Raw genomic sequence first — 22,520 nt, forward strand, 5'->3', positions numbered from 1 at the left:
GAGTCTGACATCTCATATAGACAAAATAATTTAATAATCAAGACAACTATGAATAAGGCACTTGTAAGGGACAGTCCAGAAAGCTTTTTACGAAACTGAACAAGAACAGGGAAACACACCTATAAAAGGTCAGAAGGATGAACAAAAAAAAAGACAGACAATTACATGTCCCTTCCATGAGAAAGGTCAATATAGTGATGGAACAATTGTGTTACAGATTAGAAGAGCCCTGTGAGTTGTTGTAACTGGAGATAACAAGTAAAGAGATCTATTAATAAAGAAGTCTGTTTCCATGGCAGGCCTGAATCAGTTAAAATTCTATTTATCCCAGTGGAAGAAAATGTACTACAGTGAGGATGATGGTACTATATATAGCTACCTTACACATGGGGCACCCCACTCTCCAGACTTAATACTCAGGTCTTGAGTTGAAGGAAAACAGAGGGACAGAAATTAGAATAAAAAGAAGAGACTGTGTCTTAGGCCTCTGCCATAAAACAATGGACATTCTCCCTTTTAGAGTAACATAAATTTGGTAGATAATATATGGAGCATCTTTTCTAGAATGGGACATGGATACTAGCAGGACACACACTGGTAGGGACCAGAGATTTTATGTTTAAACTTTTAAGGTGACTAGCCAGCTGCCTAGAGTCATTCTATTTTATGGGGTGAGTGCATGGATCATCTAATAGGCTAATTGGTCACAAGGCATTCCCATGTCTGAGTGGGACACCACCTACCAGGTTTTTCATAAGGCAATAAAAGAAAACCAACCTACATCCAGTTTTGGCAAAATTGTAGGGGAGGGAGTGTTGCCTTCTTGACTTGTTCTACATTGAGAGCCTCAGGGGTAGAACCTACGCTTAACTCCCTTCTTGATTCCAAAACACTTTGGCACTGTGAGCAGGGTACCAAAAAAGGCTGGAGTCTCAACCTTAATCCAACAGAAACAGATCTGTTATGATCAGCTGTCCAACTTAAACTCCTAATGGAGATCATCAGTCCTTTAACCCATCTCCTTCTGTTTCCGTAACACTCCTCACAGCAGTTCTACCAGACCTCTTGTTTCTTTAAACCCTCAATTCTTATTACTCCCTCCCAACACATAGACGGCCTGACCTCATACTTTATAAAGAAGATACAAGCCAGTAGGTGTGAGCTTCTTCACGTCTCTCCCAGATTCCTTCACCCACATTCCTGGAATATATCTGGGTAATAACGGCAGTGCACAGGGGGATCACGGATACCCTGGTCAGAGGATTCTGCTGCAGACTGTCTTGCTGATGGCATGCTTCTCCAAATCTCAGTGCCAGAACGATGGATCCACTGGTGTGCTTCAAGGGCATACTTCCGTTTGAACCGCTTCCCACACTCAGGGCAGGGAAAGGGCCTTTCATCAGAGTGAATACGCCTGTGGCTTATCAGTAAGGAAGAATATGTGAATCGGCAGCCACATTCAGCACAGGAGTATGGTTTCTCCCCTGTGTGAGTACGACGATGAGTAGCCAGTTGGTAGGGATAGACAAATTGGCGCTTGCAGTCAGGGCAAGAATAGGGCTTCTCACCTGTGTGTGTGCGCCGCTGATGGATGACTAGGGACCTTCTCTGTCTGAAACAGCGTCCACATTCAGGGCACGTGTAGGGTTTCTCACCTGTGTGGATTAGCTGGTGTTGGACAAGGTATTTCTTTTGGAAGAATCGTGCCTCACACTGATCACAAGGATAGGGACGCTCCCCAGAATGCATTCGCTGGTGGCTGACCAGTAAATAGGGATAAGCAAAGTGGCGTCCACAATCAGGACATATATATGACCGCTTTCGGTTGGGATTACACTGGTGGAGTGCAGTGATAGAATGTTTACGCAAAGTCTTGCCACAGTCAGTGCAGGAAGAGTCTCTTGGTTCTTGGGGTGGGCCTGGCAGAGCCTCAACTGACAGACTGTTCTTCCTATGTGCTTCATCAGACTCCTGGACTCCAGGTTCTTCTCTCTTCCACTTCTCAGCCCTGTTCCTGACTCCTATTAGAAAAAAAAAAAGAGACTCTAGAACTTGGAACTGTCAGGCTTTGTCCAATAATTCCTATGTCAAATAAGACAACAAACAGATCTCCTAAGTGATATGGGGAATGGTTGGGATTCACAGAAACTGACATGGGACTCATACCCTCAGGATAATTAAAGGGGATTAATTATTTGTAACTAGTTTGGTGTCTGCGGGTGTGCTTGTGGATTTTTTAGGAGTAACCCAGTCACCACATAGCCAGTCTAGGTTCAGAAGGATTAGAGAGGTTCAACTGCAACATGAGTGAATATTATAATGTTAATTGCATAGTTAACTAATATTCATAATAATGATAAAGTTTCTAAATTGATAACAGTTTTAGGATTCATTGAGGCCCTGCATTCAGGAATAGAAATAGCTCATCAAACCTTAATCTAATCATTCACTGACACACTAGTATAACACAATAATCATTAGGAAGTAGGAAGATAACTGATGATGGCAGTCCTTAGCAAACTTAAGGGGCAGCTAGGGGGGGGCTCAGTGGCTAGAGTGCTGGGCCTGGGGTGAGAAAGACTCATCTCCTGAGTTCAAATCCAGCCTCTGACACTTACTAGCTGGGTGACCCTGAGAAAGTCACTTAACCCTGTTTGCCTCAATTCCTCATCTGTAAATTGAGCTGGGCATAAAATTGCAAAACCCAAATGACGTCAAGGAAGAGTTGGACACGACTGAACAAGGATACCTGAATTATTTTAGGGGCACAGGAGAGAGGATGAGTTCTGCACAACCGAGAAATAAGGGATTTATTCTCCCCAAACTAGCTAGTGTGGAGAACAAACACTACTCTGGTGCCGGAAGATCCCAATACAAAAGGCTCGTGAATGGGACAACTCTGGGTGGGAGACAGGCTTTTCTAGGGCTTACCCAGGAAAAACATGGGTGTATTAGGCTGGATTATCACCTCACCTCCTAAATTTTCCGTTCCTTTCTCCCCCGCCTCCTCGGGGTCGCGGGCATCCGGACCCCAGACCTCTGTCTCTTCATCCATCCAGCACATGAGGGCAGGTTTGGGGCCTGGGAAACCTGGAAAGCGAACAGAAAGTTGGGAGCTCACAGTGGAGGGCAAGACCCGCCCGATGGGCGTGCGCCCCGCGCCCCCGCCCCGGCCGCGCCCCTCACCCAGCGCGCCCAGGTGGCCGTAGGTCTCCCGCATGACGTCCCGGTACAGGGCCCTCTGCGCGGGGCGCAGCCGTCCCCACTCCTCCGGGGAGAAGTACACGGCCACATCGGCGAAGCTCACGGGGCCTCTCGCGCCCGGCCCGGGCCCGCTCATCCTCCGCTCCGGAGAGCTCGCGCGCACCCTTCCCTTCACGGACGCCCCGCCTCAGCAGCCTAAGCGACCGGAAGTGACCTTCCGGAGACCCTAGAGTCCGAAGAAGCCGTTCGGATTTGGTCACATGAGCACTGCCCGGATGTGAGGCGCCGGAAGTCGTTTGGTGCCCTCAGAAAACTTGGCGGCGCACTGGCTTCACTGCCCCTACTCAGACTAAGGTTCTTCGCTAGTCTCCGAATAGCGCCCTTTTCCAACATGGCCGCGGACCTGCTTCAATGCCCTGAGATGCCCTTTTTCAGCCTTTAAGTACGGTGGCCATAGGGCACCGCGGGCTGTTTGGTTCCAAGGAGATGCCTGGGGTGCGTTTCGGGACGTTGTTCGGTTCCGCGACTGCAGGGCAGCAGGAGTTATTGGGAATAAGATTGACACCTTCCGTTTGAAAGCGGGAGGTAAGGGTACTGCAGGAGAAGCGAATAGTGGGTCATTAAACCTCGGAAAACGGGCATTACCTTGACCGTGAGCACTCTGGGTTCAAGGATTGCTTGTAGGGTGTTTGCAGCCCGTTCCTGCGCCATCCCTGCCCCTCGATACCCTGCCTTTCATACTAGCCTTGTGTCTGCCCCGCTTCCAAAACGGCTTCTCGCGTGTTTTGCACAAATTAGGGGCAGCAAGGTGCCTCAGTGGGTAGAACCCCTGGCCTGGAGTCAGGAAGAACTGGGTTCAAATACAGACTCGGACCCTTTCTATCCTTGTGAGCCTGGAAAATCACTGTACTTTTTGCCTGCCTCAATTTCCTCATCTACAAAATGGGGATAATAGCACCCACCTTCCAGGATTGTTGTAAAAATCAAATGAGATATGGCAACCATTTCTAAGTTCATTCTTAAAAAGACAAACAAAATTAGGCTGCATGTGAAGGTTTATTTTTCTCAAAGCTTGCCGAACATGTAGGGAAAAAACACAAATTTACCATAAATTATTAAATTTAAGATGTCATTTAAAAATATTTTTAATTTTTTTGAAATGACGCAAATTTTAAAAAATGTTAAAGGGTTAAAGAAATAGATTTCCAAGGGGGCACTGAGTAATTTTTTTTAAAGGGACAGTAAGGCAAATAAGTTTGGGAACCTGGTGTAACCTCTCTACTCCAACTTCCCAATAGCTATGAGATTGACGGTCCTAAAGCATGGGTCTGACTACATCAGTCCCCCAAGCTCAAGAAGATTCACTGGTTTCATGTTACTTCAGAAATATAAGGCAACCATCAAAGACTAATTACAAGAGACTCAGTAAGGACAGACTGTTCACTTTTTATGTGAGGAAATATAAATTGTATGTCTAAGATTGTCAGTAATTGGGTAGTTCAAAAGAAAGATTGGGGTAGAGTTAAATATTATATGATACTAAAAAGCAAATGGTCTAGGAAAAGATAAAAAGAGTAATTATCTTACATAAATGACACAGAGGAAGTAGATGGTGGGGGTGGGGGAGTTGGTAGTTGGAAACCTCTCATCAGGAATGGCTTAAAGAGGGAACAATGCATAGAAGAGTATAAAGTCTTCTAAATTCAGAAAGAAATAAAAGGCTTAGAGGATAGGGAGGGGAGAAATGATAAGAGAGATTTTAGGGTGGGAGGAAGAGGATAAGAGAGGGATCTTTGGTGGTGGGGTAGGTTAAGTAATAGGAGGGCAAGTCAAGAGCAGTCAGGAAGGATAGGAAATAGGAGATACACACAAACAGAATAAAGATGAGGAGTAGAATTTATTAGGAAAGAAAGCAGGAGCAGTAAATCATGATCTCAGAAAAAGTTAAAACTAAAGTAGATTTAATCATACAAATGTCTCTGATGAGGACCTTATTTCTAAAATATATAGAGAACTAAGTCAAAGTTGTAAGAATACAAGTCATTCCCCAATTGATAAATGGTCGAAGGATATGAACAGGCAGTTCTCAGATGAAGAAATTAAAGCCATCCATAGTCATATGAAAAAATGCTCTAAATCACTATTGATTAGAGAAATGCAAATCAAAACAACTCTGAGGTATCACATCACATTGGCCAACATAACAAAACAGGAAAATGATAAATGTTGGAGAAGATGTGGGAAAATTGGAACACTAATGCATTATTGGTGGAGTTGTGAAGTGATCCAACCATTTTGGAGAGCAATTTGGAACCACCCCCGAAGGGCTATAAAAATGTGCATACCTTTTGACTCAGCAATAGCACTTCTAGCTCTGTATCCCAAAGAGATCATAGAAATGGGGAAAAGACCTACAAGTACAAAAATATTTATAGCAGCTCTTTTTGTAGTGGCAAAGAATTAGAAATTGAAAGGATGCCCATCAGTTGGGGAATGGCTGAACAAGTTGTGATATATGAATGTAATGGAATACTATTGTGCTATAAGAAATGATGAGCAGGCGGATTTCAGAAAAACCTGGAAAGACTTGTATGGACTGATGCTGAGTGAGGTGAGCAGAACCAGGAGAACGTTGTACACAGCAACAGCCACATAGTTCGATGACTAACTTTGATAGACTTAGCCCTTCTCAGCAATGCAAGGATCTAAGACATCTCCAAAAGTCTCATGATGGAAAATGCGATCCGCATCCAAAGAAAGAAAGAACTACAGAGTTTGAATGTAGATGGAAGCAAGCTATTTGCTCTTTTTTTCCCCTTCTGTTTTGTTTTGTTTCCTCTTTCTTGTGGTTCCTCCTATTGGTTCTAATTATTCCTTACAACGTGAAAATGTTTAATAGGAATGTATATGTATAGCCTATATTAGATTGTGTGCCATCTTGGGGAGGGAGGTGGGAAGAGGGGGGAGGAAAATTTAAAACTCAAAAGCTTATGGAAGTGATTGTTGATTACTCAAAATAAATTAATAAAAAATAAACAAAACAAAACAAAAACAAAATGGATTTAACCAGAAGAGAAAAATAGGGAAACTACACTATATGTCAGCAATATTAATCAGTATTGTTGTAGACAATTTAAAATAACCAGACAGTATAAGGTTGGAATATTGCTGTGGTATAGGAAACAATGAGTTGGTGGACTTAGAAAAATAGGGAAAGACTTGGACCTATGAAAGAAGACATTATCCACCCTCGGAGAAACAGACGACAAACGAGTATGGTACGATCTTACATAGATGCATGTGAATGTATGTATCTATACAAGAGTATGATTATAGATATCTAAGTATATGTATGTGTATGTAAGTATATGAATCTGTTTTTATGTATGCATATATATGCGTATGTATGTATATATATGCATATATACATATACCTATACACATACACAAATATATCTGAGCTTAGTTGTAGCTTTGGGGGGGGGAAAGGGGGAGGGGAAAGAACAAAGTAAAAAGTGCACAGCAGAGAACACAAGAAAACTTACAAGGAAGCAAAGAAAAGATGGACAGCTTGGAACACAATGTGTAGTATTTATTATATAAGCTTTCTTGAAATGGAAGTTTATTGTATAATTTGAATCCTCTCTTACATTCTGCTGTGCACATGGCAATGCTATTTTCTTATTTTCTTTTTAAGTTTTAAGATTTAAGTTTATATGTTTCTTTTTCTTTTCTTATTGTATATTTAAGTTAAATTAATAATTTAATTAATTAATTAAAAAATTCCAAACTCCTTCCATTTTTCCTTCTAAAATCATTCACTATTGAGCTTCAACCAATTTTCCCAGGCTCATCTGTCATTACTCCTCCACGTGCATTTTACATTTCAGCCAAACTGGCTGCCCTGGTATACATGGCCTTCCATCTCTTGTCTCCATACCTGGAATACCTCAGTCTCAAGTGCCACCTTCTATCAAACTGTCTGATTCCTCCAGGTATTGCCCCACTCCGATTACTTTGTATTTACTTCTCTGTGTTGTAGTCAGTCAGCTAGCATTTATTAAGTACCTACTACGTGCCAGGCACTGTGCAAAGCACTGGGAAATTGAAGAAAAGTAAAAGACAATCCCTGCTTAAATCCAATTCACTCGCAAGTCAAGACACACCCTCCTGATGTCATTGGTCCTCCAACAACATACCCTTGCAAAACAGGAAAATGACAGATATCGCAGGGGCTTCAGGAAGACAAAGATGGTGATGCTCTTTTGGGGAGCTGTGAATTGGTTGAGCCATCTTAGAAAGCAATTTGGAACTACACCCCAAAAGTTACTAAACTGCCTACATTTTGACCTAGCTGTACTACTGTTAGTCCTATATGTACAAAGATATCAAAGAAAGGAGAAAAAGTCATGTTTTTGGCAGCTTTTTGTAGTGGCAAAGAACTGGATATCAAGAAGGTGCCCATCAACTGGGGAATGGCTGAATGCTTGTTTATTTGAATGTAACAGAATACTGTTATGCAGTAAGAAGTGATATAAGTGAAGCTTTCAGCGAAGTCTGGGAAAACTTATATGAACTGATGATGAGGGAAGTAAGAACCAGGAAAACAATTCACAGTTCACACCATAAAAGCAATTTGGCAAAACCAAACAACTTTGAAAGCTATAAGAAAGATGATCAACCATGATGAATAATGTTACCTGTCTCCTGACACAGGGGATGGACTAATTATACAGAATGAGACACACATTTTTTGAGATGATCAATATATTTTGTTTGGCTATGCTTATTTGTTATTAGAGTTCTTTGTTTCTGAAGTGGAAGATTGGGAAGGTAGGAGAAAACAAAAAGCTTGATATTTACAATAAATTAAAAATTTAAAAAACATGTCTTTATTTCAGGGCAAAAGTCAGGGTCATTAAAATAACTTTTCAATTCTCTAAAAGCAAATGAATCCACTCTCCTCTTCCTATTAAATTCTGGGTCCATTTCCAGGGTCTCTTCTTTATTTACAAGCTCTATATATTGTTCATCCAACTACATACTGTAGTTTGGACAATAAATTTCATCTGTTTGGTTTTTCCTGTGTTGAGTGAGAATGAACCCTTTAAATGATTGTGGGGGTCAGCTAGGTGGTACAGTGGATAGAGCACCAGCTCTGAAGTCAGGAGGACCTGAGTTCAAATCCAGCTTTAGACACTTGACACTTACTAGCTGTGTGACCCTGGGGGAAAGTCACTTAACCCCATTGCTTAGCCAAAAAACAAAAACCAAAAAAAATGATTTTGGATCTCAGTTAGGAGACTAAAGTGTGCTGAGATTTCCTTAAATCAGCGTGTCACCAAAATAGGAGCACCTGAAGGACCTCACCATCTGTAATAAGGGTTATTAACCTTTTTGTGTTATGGAGATCTTGGGCAGTCTGGTGAGGCCTATGGTCCCCTCTAAGAATAGTGTTTGTAGCTACATAAAATAAAATACATAGGATAACAAAGGAAACCAATTATATTGAAATATAGTTATCAGAATATTATAAAAAGAAATGCTCAGAATCCAGATTAAGAATCCCTGGTTAATAGGGAAGTTACATGCGACCACTGTCCTGTATGACAATGGCATCTGCCTGTTTTATGCCTACCTTATTATTAATGATTAGAGTGTTATTAAACAAGGTTATCCGTTATACCTTTGGAGGAATTTTGCATAATTCTGATATGTCCATGGGGAGGTATTTTACTGAAAATCTTTAAGGCAGCATTTTTCTCCATTATATCAAATGCTTTTAAAAATCAACAAATAAGCAAAGTAGGAACTTGTATTCTCTACATTTTTTAGTCAGTTGCGTGATGGTAAAGATGTGAACTGCTGTAGGATATTGCTAATGAAAGTCTCCTTGTTCCCCTCTGACGTCCTCAATGCAGGTTTAGATCATTCTTGTGAAAGTTTTATATAGAAGGGAATGTGGGCATATCAATGAATAGTTATTGATGCTCTTTCTGGGTAGCACCTTTGGTGTCCTTCCCACCAGATTACTTGAGAATTGACTTCCCCCTTTAAAATGATGTCACCTCATGCAATAGACCTCCCTTATGCATACTTGGTCTAGTCCAACCAATTTTACCATCTTTGTTTGTGTGTGTGTCATTTCCACTTCCTCAGAAAGCACACTTGGGAATGTCATGTTAGAATTCAGATGAGGTGCTCCACTGTCAAGTGATAAAAGGGGCTGAGGTGCTCCTGGGAAAGATAACAAGTTAAGAGATCTTTTAAGAAGCAATTGTTGCATGCCCTTGTGGTTCAGAACTGACGGTTGCAATTCAATTTATCTCAAAGGAAGGAAAAAAAATGACCACATTATATTCAAAGTAGTTATGATTATATAATACTTTATATAATACACTATATATTACTTTATATACTATATAAATACATTATATAATATTTTTAGGTCTTCAAAATGCTTTACAAATATCTCATATAATAATGATAAGAGCTAGCATTTATATATCACTTTAAGGTTTGCAAAGCACTTTACAATTACTTCATTTGATCCTCACAGCAAACCTGGAAAGAAGGTGCTATTATTATCCCCATTTTGCATATGTGGAAACTGAGGCACAGAGAGGTTAAGTGACTTTCCTGGGATCACATGGCTAGTAGTATGTCAGACTCCATTTAAACTCAGGACTTCTTACTCCAAGTTCTATGTTCTCTCTACTGTTCACCAAGCTGCCTATATTTAATAGAGAATGGAAGGGATTAAAATTAAAATGCAGCCTTGCCAGAAGGGAATATAAAAGCCAGCAGGCTAACTCATTCCCAGAAGAAGCAGGTAAAGTAGATATAAAGTTCAGAATCCAGAGGGGCTAGCCAGCTGCCAAAGATAACTTTATTTTTTGGAGTAGGTCTGCAGATCATTTAACAAGCTTATGGGCACCTGAATATCTGATCTTTTCTACAGGAAAAAACCAAATCTTAGAAAAGCATAAGACCCAAGTCTAAGTAAGTAACTAAGCAGATGTGTTTCTTCTTTTTTTTTGGCCTACTTGTTCACTAATAGTAGTTGTCAGGGGCACCTCCTCTGCCCCCTGACTCCAGCCCGAGCTGCCTTTCCTGCATGCCAGGTGACACCTGCTATGTTTCTTTAGGGAGTCGGGGCTCCTAAGAACAGCCCTGCCCATGCCTCAAACTCTGCAAGCAGCCAGGCCTGGCCCACTAGAGGGTGAGAGTGGCTTTTTATCGTATGGAGGTTGCTCAGTCCTCTCTGTAACTGACCCAACGGCAAAGGTGTTTTTCAGAACCAGAAGGGTGACTTGGTATAGAGTGGCTGGCACATGTGGCATCGTGGTTTTTTCAGTGACCTGGCAGGAACCTGGAAAGACTTCCCATCCCTCAAGTTCTTCGTCGGCCCACACTTTTCATGTTTGCTTGGCTACGACTGAACCAAGTGGAGTGTTCTTATGCTTCCGGCCCACATTAAACATGACTGCCACCTGACTTCATCCCTTTCTAACAGTCCTGCCCAATGATTGGACACCACACTTGGAAGATGAATCCTAATGAATGGGGAAAGCCCTAGCCAAAAATAGAGTGCCTGTTGTCAGAGTTAACAGGCTACCAAACCCAAACCAAAAAAATGATCACTATTCAATTCATACTCACCTCCAAAAGTACAGAATCTTGGATCACAGATTCTCGGAATTTTCAGTGACTTCAGAGGCCATCTAGTGTACATATGCACATTTGTCAGTAATACTCAAGTAAGGTGAGTTGTACCAAGACGGGTACTCAGTTCACTCTAAGATTACATCAATGTGGATGCTCCTTCAACCAAGCAGATCAAAATCCATACATGTCCTTCCTGTACAGCTTTTGTCCATATTTTTCCATATATGGGGGATGGTAGGCATCTAACACTCCAGAGGGCCTTCCTTGCTTTCTTCTGATATGTCCAAGTGGAGCAGGAGGGCTGTTCATTTCTCATCCTTAATCCTTACCACATGACGAGTACATCTTTTTCTTTCATACATTCCCAGAGATCATCTTTTACTCCCTTTCTTTGAAGTTCTTCATTTGTTATACATGACAAGTTGCAGCCTTCTCACACACACCATATGCTTCTTTAATATCCTTTGACAACAATCAAAGTATAAACTGATTTAATTTGGAGGATCTTACCGAGATCTTCATAGGGTTCTCTACATCTTTATTCCCTGCAACTGATGGTATATATGCTGTGATTATTTTCAGGATGGTTTCTTTCCCCAAATACTTATCACGAGTACTACTTATACTGCACTGTAAGATGACCAAATGTCCCATGAAATGTTTCTGGTTGCCTTTAGACAAACTCTTTTGTCTCTCTAAGGAGTACCTATAAGCCATTGTTCCCATTTAGCTGTGGCTTCTTTCTTCTGCTTTTGTTTTTGCTGAAGTGTCAATATTGACCTGATCCAGCTCCTCCAGTGAATGGTTTGTTCACACTCACTGATCATTGGATAAGGGTCTCAGAAAAAACCAATAGCTATAAGTTGAAATTTGTAGATAGTCTAAAAATTGTGGTATTTCTAACTTCTCTTCCACCACTCTGCCACTGTTCTGGCTGTGAGCTGTTTTGTATATTTCTTTGTCTCATGGGTTGCTATGGCCAAAGAGTGGATCACCAAGTAGCCTCTCTGTACTTACCTACTCAGAAAGCAGACTGTTGCTAGGACAATGCTAAGGCAACAGGGAACAAAAAAAAAAAATAAACCTTCTTTCAAACCCAGAAGTGTGAACCACAATTCCTTCTCAAAAACAGTCTAGGTAAGATACTTAAAACATTGTAGGGTTTTTTTTTCTTCCTTATATACACAACCAATTGCTAGCAAGGTGGCTCAGTGGATAGCTGGACCTGGAGTCAGGAAGACCTGAGCTCAAATCTGGCCTCAGATATTTACTGGCTCTGTGACCATGAACAAGTCACTTAGCTGGTTTGCCTCAGTTTCCTCATCTTTAAAATGGGGAACCATCGGTAAAAATAGGCATCTATGTCTTCAGGTTGTTGTGAGGATAAAATGAGATGACATGTATAAACCTTAAAGTGATTTATAGATGCTAGTTATGATGATGATGATGATGATAGTTTCTATGAGATTTCTCTCTAATTCATCTATTTTCAAGTCTCTGTAGGACCCATTTACCAATTATCTCAAGTCCTTTAACTCCTTAAATATTTCCTTCTTTTTTTTTTAAGAGAAAAGTCAATGTGGCCAGATTCTGAACTTGTAATAGCTAAGTTTCTTTTCACTTTGTACATGTTCCCCTCCTCCTACACACACCTTTTTCCTTTAAGATCTGAGGGATAATTGGAAGAACCACTTTTGTTCTTGTAAAATACAATCTCTGTGGTTAGATCTGAAAAATTTTGCAAGTATGTTTCTCAAGGTTTTACCTTAAGGACTGCTCTTTTTAAAAAAATGTAATCCTCCTGTTTAGAGTGCGTCTATGTTCCAGAAATTTCAAATTATTACTATTGTGATAGCTTATACATCTCCAGGTGATAACGGGGTGACCTAGAGCAAGCCAGTTTCCCCTTCTGTATGTGGCAATCTCCCGATATAATATCTGTTAAACTGCCTATTTCCAAACTGAGCTTTATGTGTAGAATTGAGTAACTCCCAGCTTAACTACCATGAAGAATAACCATAAGGGTCCTGATTGGTAATGAACTCTAGTGTCACTTTTAAAAGAGCAAAGAGTGATTTTCAGCCATCAGGCTTTCTAATGTTCTGTCCCGTGGAGTTGTTGCTGACTGTTACTCTTGGGGTGCATGTGAAATACTAGAAGAAGACAAAGGCATCTAACTTCATGAGTAGTGCATTGGGGAACCCCAGGCCAACCTATGTAAGTCTATATTGCCAGTGGATGGCCAGTTAACCACTTTTCTTCTTTAGAAGTAGAGTCCTAGTAAAATACTGGTTTCAGTATGTTAATGATGGACAAGGTTTTTCCACTGGGAGAACCGTGTCTCCCAATGCTTATAGTTGTGTAGGACCTTAATAAATGTTTTAAAATCAAATTTGGCTGAATTCAATTGAATGACATGTTAAAATGTTTGGACATTATCCTACATATGTTGCGGGAAGCCATCAAAAGCTTTTGAAAAAAATTTATATAAAGAGACTTTTAAGGTCAGTCTGGTGGAAATGGTTGAACATTCAGATTCAAATAGTAGTCATTAATAGCTCAATGTCAGTTTGGCAGGTCTTTAGTGGAGTGCCTCAGATATCTGGGCTTGGCCCTGTGCTATTTGTCTTAGATAAGGCACAGATGGAATGTTTATCAAATTTTCAGATACTGCAGAGCTAGAAGGGATAACTAACAAACTGGATGACAAAATCAGGATCAAAAAAGAGTTCAACAGGCATGCACACTGGAGTTGAATCAAATAATAGGGATAACTGAAAAGTCTCATGCTTGGGTCCAAAAATTTGACTTCACAAGAACAAGATGATTAACCAAAAGTTTGTATGGAAGAGGTATGGGGTTTTAGTGAGTCAACAGTATATGGCCTCCGCAAAAAAGTTATTATGATATTGGGTTACTTGAGTGTAAAGCTTCTAGGAATAAGGAGGTGACTGACAGCCTTGCTACAGGATACAAGACCATGTCAAAGGCATTCTATTCAGTTCTGGGTGCCACAGTTTAGAAAGGATACTCAAGCCATCCTGAGGGGAGCAACTAGGATGATTAAGGGCCTTGAAGAGTGCCATTGAAGCCATGGCTGAAAAACATGGAGGTGGGAAGAAGTGAAGATTCGAAGTCAAGTGAAGATTTCACATCAGTGCTTAGCATGAAAACTGTCAAGCATTTGAAGGACAATCACATGAAGGGTTCAGATTTATTTTGTTTCGCTCCAAAGGGCAGAAGTGGGGAGGATGGTTAGAAGTTGAAAAGAGGCCACACTAAGTTTGATGTATCTACAAGTGGATTGGGTTCCCTTGAGAGGCGGTAGCTTCCCCCTCATTCTTTGGAAGGAGGTCTTTAAGCAGAGGTTGATGACTGTTTGTTGGGTATCTGATGGTGGGGATCCTTTTTCTGGACTACATGGCTACTAAGGTTCATTAACCATTTCTAAATTATATTATTTTTACTTGGAACAGAGAGAGCCTGGAGCAGGTTTACTAGTTAGAAGGCACTGTGGATAACTGAGATGGGAGATAATAAGGGGCTACATTTAAAGTGAAGGTCATAAGAATGGAAAGGGATAGAAATGAGAGAATCAGAATAATACTGACTGAATATGGAACATAAGAGAGTAGTATTAAAAATGCCTAAAGTTGTTTTGTGAATAGTCATGGGGGAATTATGATGGCATCAAGAGAAACAAGTCAAGAGAAGGTGAGGCACTGATTGGCAAACATACTGGGTTTGAGTTAATAGCAGAACCCCAGAATACAAAAATTCAACTGTTATTAGCAGACATAAGAATGATACTCTAGACTAGATCTCTCCTGAGTGCCAGTCTGGCCTCTCTGGGTAGTTGGAGCTGAGCTGGTGCTCTGATGAATAAAATACAAACCTGTAGCTTTTAGAGGTTCTTTGTACCCCACAGAACCAAAACTTAGAGGGTACAGTGATGGAAAGAGGCTCATTGAGAAGGAAATTTAAAAGTTAATAGGGATCAATCAAATCCATGGTCTGATGTATACGTATTTTTTTTTTTTGGTGAGGCAATTGGGGTTAAGTGACTTGCCTAGGGTCACACAGCCAGTGTCTAGTGTCTGAGGACAGATCTGAACTCAGGTCCTCCTGACTCCAGGGCTGGTGCTCTATCCACCGTACCACCTAGCTGTCCCCATGGTCTGATATTTTAAGAAAACATTTTAAGATAATTAGAGGAATACATTGACCCCTACAGATGATGTATGGTAGTTTCCTGATATAACATGTCAAGTAATCTCCCGTTTAGAGAATTCCAGACAGACATCCAGGCAGACAGGGAAGAGGCTGGTGGTAGTAGCAGTTCTTTGAGAGCATGTGAAGCTCTGCAGAACATGCCATTCCATTTTTTCCTGTTATTTTCCTCCTAAACCTGTTCTTTATCTTCACCAAAGTCTCCTGTCCCTCAGTCTAAACTTCCCTTCTTTTCACATCATTCATTCTTACTCTGGCCTCACTTTCCTCCGTTACATGTCCTGATGTTATAGTTAGACAGTTCAACATTATGCTGTTATTTGCCCTTGAACTCTTGTGCTCACTGCCTCCATTATCTCACCTCTCACTCACTTTTTAACCTCTTGCAATATGACTTCCAAGCTCAATCCTCAATGGAAACTGCTCTCTCCACAGACACGAGTGATCTTGTAACAGTTAAATCTACTGACCCTTTTTTCCCCCAGTTCCCATCCTTCTTGACCTATCTATGGCTTTTGACACCATTGATCACTTATTCCTCCTAGAGACTCTCTCTCTCTCTTCTCTGGGTTTATGCGACATAATATTCACCTGGTTCTCTTTCTACCTGTTTGACCATTCCTTTTCAGTCTCCTTTGGTGGATCATTAGGAGAAAGACATCTTCCTGCATTCAAATGAATTCAAATCTGGCCTCAGATTAGCTCTGTCACCCTGGACAAGTCACTTAATCCTGTTTGCCTCAGTTTCCTCATCTGTAAAATGAGCTGGAGAAGGAAATGGCAAACCATTCCAGTATCTTCCCCAAGAAAACCCCAAATGGGGTCATGAAGAATTGGACATGACCAGAAAACAATCGAACAACTATCCACATCCCACCTCCTTTGCATGGGTGTACTTCCGAGGCTCTGTACTGTACTTTATTCTCTTTTTTTCTATTCTTTTTGGTGATCCTATCTGCTCTCATAGATTCATATGCATTTTTTTAGTGAGGCAACTGGGGTTAAGTGACTTGCCTAGGGTCACACAGCTAGTATCCTCTATGAGGATAAGTCCTAAATATACAAATCTAGCCTTTATCTTGTTCCAAAACTCTAACCTCCATGTTACCAATTGTTTGCTGGACATCTCTACTCAGGTATTTCATAGCCACTCCAAACTCAATATGTCCCAAACTCAACATGTCTCCTCCCTTTCCTATTTCTGTTGAAGGTACCACCAGCATTCCAGTTACTCAGGTTTGCAACTTTGGAGTTATCATCAAATCCTTCCTCTCCCTCACCACTCTTAATCAATCAGTTGCCAAGTCTGGTGCATTCTACCTTTACAAAATCTCCTGCATCTCTCTCCCCACTCACAGCCACCATCCTAATTTAGATCCTCATTATCTCCTGCCTAAACTACTATAATAATAACCTCCTAACTGGTCACCCTGCCTCAAGTCTCTTCCCTTTTCAATCCATCTTTCCCCTCAGCTGCTAAAATGATGTCCCTAAAATGCTACCCTTCTGCTTGATGGCTTGTTATCTGTTCACTCAAGGAGAAAATACGAACCCTTTAGTTTGGAGTTAAAGGCCCTTCATCATCAGGTTCCAGCCTCATAAACTAAGCTGATCTCACATCATTCCCTCTGGCAGAGTCTACCTTATGACCAAGCTGGTCTACGTGCTATTCCCTGCATGTGATATCTCATTTCTCACTCTCGTGACTTTGGTCAGGCTCTCCCCTCTTCCCTTTAATACTCCTCCTCCTCATCTACACCTTACAGAACTCCCCCAGCTCCCTTCATGGTTCAGATCAGGTGCCCCCTTCCAAAGGAGGCCTTTTCTGATCTCCCCAGTTCCTGCTCTGCCCTCCACAAAATTACTTGCTATTTACCCTGCATGTGCTTTGTATAGATTTATGTGTACACAATTTGTCTTCTCCAGCACAACATAAGTGCCTTCAGAACACAGTATACGCCATCAGGTGTGATCTCTGGATCAAGATGTTTTTGCTCCATTTTGTCATAAGGGAGGGTTCAATTTGGAGGGGAGGGTGAATGGAAAATAACTGTGAAGTAGAGAAAGTCTCAATAAAACAGCAAACTCCTTGAGGTCCGGGACTGAGGTGTGTGTGTGTGGAAGGTGGCCATAACAGCTAGGGCACATCTCATTTACTTATAGGCTCCCTAACATCCGAGAAGCAAATCACCCTTCTATAAGGCAAAGGCCCACCTGAGGAAAAATATACCACCAACTAGGATCCAGGACCTATAGGTTCAGTTGCCTCATTAGCCAGTGCTGAATGTGCGTTAAACCCACAGCTGTAAACTGTGTAAACTCTAAACCTCTTTTTAGTCCAAGAAATTGGTACATTAAGGGAAAATACTAAGAAATGATACAGTCTTATCCTTAGCCTGGTAGAACTACTAGCCTTTTCAGATTCATAATGTTGAACTTCAACCTCAGTCACGGGGACTGGTCAATTCTTTTATTTCTCTTTTGATTTCCTTAATCCTGGTAGTTATTCCAGAACTTGTCATTTTCCCCTAGACCCTCTAACATCTTTCCATCATCCTCTTCAGCGGAACCACTACATGGCCATGCCTTAGACATTATGGAGAAGACTGGGATCTCTCATGTTTCCCTCCCCAAAGACTTGATCACCCACACTCCTGGAATATATCTGGGTAGTACTGGAAGTCCACCGGGGGATCCTGGATCCCATTCACAGAAGCCTGGGGAAGAGGCTGTATAGCAGCTCTCCCACTCTGCCTCTTCTCAGTGCCAGACCGGTGGACCCACTGGTGGGCTTCAAGAGCGTACTTTCGCTTAAAACACTTCCCACACTCAGTGCAGGGGAAAGGACGCTCATCAGAATGAATTCGACGATGGCTGACCAGTAGAGAAGAATAGGTGAAACAGACCCCACATTCAGGACAAGGGTAGGGCTTCTCGCCTGTGTGTTTACGTCGATGGATGGCCAGGGAGCCACTCTGCCGAAAGGAGCGCCCACAGTCAGGACAGGAATATGGTTTCTCACCCGTGTGGATGAGCTGGTGCTGGACAAGATTCTCCCGGCGGGCAAAACGTGCCCCACACTGTAGACAGGGGTAAGGGCGTTCGCCAGAGTGCACATGCTGGTGACTGACCAATAGGGAGGGATAGGCAAAGCAGCGCCCACAGTCAGGGCAGGAGTATGGCTTCTCACCTGTGTGGGTTCGCTGGTGGATCACCAAGAGGGAGGGATAAGCAAATCGGCGCCCACAGTCAGAACAGGGGTATGGTTTATCACCCGTGTGTGCCCGACGGTGGATCGCCAGGGATCCACTCTGGCGGAAGCATCGCCCACAGTCAGAACAGGGATAGGGCTTCTCACCTGTGTGGAGGAGCTGGTGCTGGACAAGATTATTCCTTTGGGAAAATCTTGCTCCACAATGAGTGCAGGCATAGGGTCGTTCTCCTGTATGCACCCGTAGGTGGCTGACGAGCAAGGAAGGATAGGCAAAGCAGCGCCCACAGTCAAGACAGGAGTAGGGCTTTTCGCCTGTGTGTGTACGCTGGTGGATGGCCAGGGACCCACTCTGCCGGAAACAGCGCCCACAGTCTGGGCACAGAAAGGGCTTCTCCCCTGTATGGATGAGCTGGTGTTGGATGAGGCTTTTGCGTTGTGAAAATCGTGCCCCACATTGTGCACAGACAAAAGGACGCTCCCCAGAGTGCACACGCAGGTGACTGTCCAACAGAGAAGGAAATGCAAAATGGCGTCCACACTGAGGACAAGGGCAGGGCCTCTTCAGATTGGGGATACATTGGTGAAGAGTGCCTCTATCACCCTGGCGGAAGGCATGCAGTACCTCAGTTGGCAAAACCTCCTTTACAGACTCTTCAGTTTCCTGGAATCCAGTCCTTTCTTTCCACTTCTTCTCCTTGTTCTGTTTTCCAGAGGCTGCTAAAAATTGAAGAGAATTTTTAACTAAAAATTAGGCACATTCTATCCTGTCCTAATGTTGTTATGGGGATGGCATGCTCCTCCCACTGAAATTAGAGGAAAGGGCCTCCCAGCCACTGGTTTCATTGAAGGAGATTTTCCAAGCTCTTGGAGCTAACCTTAGGCCCTATTCCTAGGGCATCTGAAGACCACCCTCATTAGCAAGGGCCAGTTTTGGCTTGATGATGTCCACAGAGACATAAGAAACCATCTCACCCTTCAGTGGGCTGCTTCTAATCAAGGTCAAGCTCCTACTACTAAGGTTCAAAGGAGGTGGAAAGGAGAAGAGGAAGGAAGAGTTGACCCTTAGGGAGGAGCTGGAGACTATCCTTTTGATATTTTAAATTTGTATTTTCTTTATGAAGATAAAGCTAGAGATTCATGAAAACTACAGTTGGAAAGAGAATGGCAAAATCAAATTATTATCCCTGCGCAAACAGGTCTCTATTTAATACTGACAAACCAGGGAATTAAATGTGAATAACAATGCTAGTAATACCTTCCTCATAGGCAGTGTGGTACAATGAAAAACAAAAATTGGCTCTGGGGTCAGAGGACCTCGATTCAAATTCTACTTCCTGTTGTTTACTAACCGTGTGACCTAAATCTGTAAAATGAAGGGGTTGGACAAGATGGTCTCTAAGGTTTCTTCCAGCTCCAAATCTCTATGTTCCTATGATTTGTCATGAGGCTCAAATGAGATCATGTGTGCTAAAGTGCTTTAGTGATATATAAATATCTGATATTATTATTATTATCAGAGAGGTACCATGGTTGCTGGATAGAGGGCTGGACTTCAGTCAAATAGATCTGGGTTCAAGACCCAACTCTGACACATACTTGCCTACATGCCTATGAGCATATAACCTGACATAGCCTAGTTTATTCTATAAATTGCAGTTGTAGGTACTGACCTCCACTGGTAGACTGAGTCTACTTCACCAATGAAATAACAGGGCCAGGCATAGTAAACTTATTACCATACTTGTTTGAGGTAACAAAAATGAGTAGCCAATACAGTGCTACCTGCCCTAGGCCTGCGATAACAGAGTAGATGCTGTGGCTGTTCAGAGGATGCCCCAGTGGACTTAGGGTAACAGGAGACAGCCTGATTGCTGTCCAGGGCTGGAACAAACTGTAAAGAGGAAACGTGTCAGAGACAGGCAGGAGGTCTGTAGTCTGGAACGCAGAACTTGACCTGGGCAGGTGTACAAACAGAAACCTGCACAGAGGGCCCTTGCTGGGGGAGGGGAGGGCTCGGCAAGGGCTGGGGCTTCTCTTGGGTCTGAACCAGTTTCAGTTCGGGGCGGAGGGGCCGTGCATGGTCTCCTCCACTCTCACCTGGGCATTCTTCCCTCGGGCTCTCCTTTTCCTCCTCGGGGTCCCGGGCATCTGGACCCCAGACCTCTGGCTCTTGCTCTACCCAGGAGATGAGGGCGGGTTTGGGGCCTGGGAAACCTGGAAGGAGAACAGGGGTCGAGTCTGATGGGTGAGTTACCCATGCTGCACCCCCGACCCGCGCCCGGGCCCCGCGCGGCCGCGCCCCTCACCCAGCGCGCCCAGGTGGCCGTAGGTCTCCCGCATGACGTCACGGTACAAGGCCCTCTGCGCGGGGCGCAGCCGTCCCCACTCCTCCGGGGAGAAGTACACGGCCACATCGGCGAAGCTCACGGGGTCTCTCGCCCCCGGCTCGGGCCGGCTCATCTCGTGCGCGCTGCCTCCCCTGCGCGCCCCGGGCACCCGGGGCTCCTGAGAGCAGCCCCGCCCACGCCTCGAGCTCTGCGAGGGCCCGGCCCGGCCCACTCGGGAGCGGGAGGAGCCGATGGGACCGGAAGTGGCAACATGCAAACCCCGAGCGGAGACGTGTGGGTGGCTCACAAGAAGGAGACTAGGGCTGGAGGCACCGGGGGCTCGAGTGTCCCGAGGGAGCGCCGGGGCGCCCTCAGGGTTGTTAGGCTACAAATGCCCCCAGTTGGCATTTTGTCTTCAAGCTACAAGTATTCATCAGGCGCCTACAATGTACAGGTACTGTGCTCGGCATTGGCGATACAAATACAAAAATGAAACAGCTCCTGCCTTCAAGGGGCTTACAGTCTATTAGGGATAACTTACAAATTCGTGCAAAACATATACAAAATAAATTTTGTTATTCAGTCGTTTGCAGTTGTGCCCAACTCTTTGTGACCTCATTTGGGGTTTTCTTGGCAAAGATACTTAAGTAGTTTGCCATTACCTTCTCCAGCTCATTTTGCAGATGAGAGTTGTAAGATCTGTCCAGGGTCACACAGCTAGCAAGTGTTTGAGGCTAGATTTGAACTCGGGAAGATGAGTCTCTGGATTCCAGGCACAGCACTGAATCTGCTGCGCCACCTAGCGGCCCTACAAAATAAATACAAGGTAATTTATTTTTTTTCGGGGATTGGAGGGGAGGTATTAGCTTCAGGAGAAGGGAAGAAAGGAGGAGGGACCTCCAGAAGAAAGTGGGACTGTAGCTAAGCTTTGAAGAAAGCTTGAAATTCTAAAAGGCAGAGGTAAGGAATAAGTTTTTTCCTGCCATGGGGGTCACTTGTGCAAAGGCAGAGATGGGAGATAGTTTATTGGAAGGAACAGCAAGAAAGCCACTTTTTCTGAACCTTAGAATGCATTGGGGGTGGGAGGATGACGTAAAATCATTTGGACAGTTAGGCTGGAGCCAGATAATGGAGTTCCTTCTAGAGTAAGTAGGGAGACATTGAAGCTTCTTGAGTACAACAAATGGCATGGTCTGACTTGTAATTTAGGAATATCACTTTGGAGGCTGTGGGAAGGGTAAATTAGAAAGGCAGAAGATTGGAGTCAAGGAGAGCAATGAGACTTGCAGTAATTCAGGTGAGAGATAGTAAGGATCTATGTAGAGAAGGACAGATGGAAGAGATTTTGTAGAGATGAGATGGGCAAGACTTGGCAACTCATTGAGTATGTAAGGTTGGGGAGAAGGAGAAGTGGGGCTGGCTCCAGGATTGCTAACCTGGATGACTAAAAAGATGGTGTCCTTAACAGAAATAGGAAATTTTGGAAGTGGGGTGGATTTTAGGGGGAAAGATGAGTTCTGTTTTCAATGTGTAAGTTTGAGGAATCCATGGGGACATTCAGCTCAAAATGATTAGTGATTCAGAGTCAGCCCCTATCTACTTTGCAATGTTGCCTCTGCAAAGTAAATCACTTGCTTTTAAAATGGCATGGTTTTTCTTTTCTGCAAAGAATAGAAACTGCAGGCTTGGGAAGAAGAGTTGCCTGGGGTTAACAGAAAGAAAATATCCAGCTACAGCAGAGCAATTAAAAAGAGAATTGCCTTCTTTATAAGAAACATTCCAAAAGATGACAGAGAAGTAAACATAGGAAACAAGAGACATACCAGAGATAGCATGGATAGTGAACTTGCAGAATCAGTTCATGGGGAAGTGATGCC

General features: G+C 43.1%; 2 protein-coding genes across 4 annotated transcripts; both read right to left on the bottom strand.

The window, feature by feature from the left end:
• Positions 1–10: 10 nt before the first annotated feature.
• Positions 11–10,947, bottom strand: LOC110223133 (uncharacterized). 2 transcript variants are annotated; one of them, XM_021008478.2, is made up of 3 exons: positions 10,867–10,947; positions 2,974–3,090; positions 11–2,021 (listed from the first exon to the last, which is right to left on the bottom strand). In XM_021008478.2, exons 1-3 carry the CDS (start codon positions 10,937–10,939, stop codon positions 1,189–1,191), a joined length of 1,023 nt encoding a protein of 340 aa, XP_020864137.1. In that variant the 5' UTR covers positions 10,940–10,947; the 3' UTR covers positions 11–1,188. The 2 variants fall into 2 exon arrangements, with proteins under 2 accessions (XP_020864137.1, XP_020864136.1); XM_021008477.2 differs by lacking the exon at positions 10,867–10,947 and adding an exon at positions 3,187–3,483.
• Positions 9,559–21,238, bottom strand: LOC110223194 (uncharacterized). 2 transcript variants are annotated; one of them, XM_021008566.2, is made up of 3 exons: positions 20,623–21,238; positions 20,414–20,530; positions 9,559–19,030 (listed from the first exon to the last, which is right to left on the bottom strand). In XM_021008566.2, the coding sequence occupies exons 1-3, from the start codon at positions 20,774–20,776 to the stop codon at positions 17,745–17,747; spliced, it is 1,557 nt and encodes a 518-aa protein (XP_020864225.1). In that variant the 5' UTR covers positions 20,777–21,238; the 3' UTR covers positions 9,559–17,744. The 2 variants fall into 2 exon arrangements, with proteins under 2 accessions (XP_020864225.1, XP_020864224.1); XM_021008565.2 differs by having other exon boundaries at positions 9,559–19,033; positions 20,623–21,237.
• Between the last annotated feature and the right edge of the window lie 1,282 nt (positions 21,239–22,520).

This window comes from Phascolarctos cinereus, unplaced genomic scaffold (genome assembly GCF_003287225.1).
Source record: "Phascolarctos cinereus isolate Bilbo 61053 unplaced genomic scaffold, phaCin_HiC Scaffold_4;HRSCAF=312, whole genome shotgun sequence".
Lineage (NCBI taxonomy): Eukaryota > Metazoa > Chordata > Mammalia > Diprotodontia > Phascolarctidae > Phascolarctos > Phascolarctos cinereus.

Excerpts from the sequence above, each read along its gene's own strand:
- LOC110223133 (XM_021008477.2), bottom strand. The coding sequence starts at position 3,340 with ATGAGCGGGCCCGGGCCGGGCGCGAGAGGCCCCGTGAGCTTCGCCGAT. Across the intron at positions 3,091-3,186 it reads CGGCCACCTGGGCGCGCTGG|GTTTCCCAGGCCCCAAACCT; the intron begins GTGAGGGGCGCG and ends TTCGCTTTCCAG. Across the intron at positions 2,022-2,973 it reads AGGAACGGAAAATTTAGGAG|GAGTCAGGAACAGGGCTGAG; the intron begins GTGAGGTGATAA and ends TTTTTCTAATAG.
- LOC110223194 (XM_021008565.2), bottom strand. The coding sequence starts at position 20,776 with ATGAGCCGGCCCGAGCCGGGGGCGAGAGACCCCGTGAGCTTCGCCGAT. Across the intron at positions 20,531-20,622 it reads CGGCCACCTGGGCGCGCTGG|GTTTCCCAGGCCCCAAACCC; the intron begins GTGAGGGGCGCG and ends TTCTCCTTCCAG. Across the intron at positions 19,034-20,413 it reads CCCGAGGGAAGAATGCCCAG|CAGCCTCTGGAAAACAGAAC; the intron begins GTGAGAGTGGAG and ends TTCAATTTTTAG.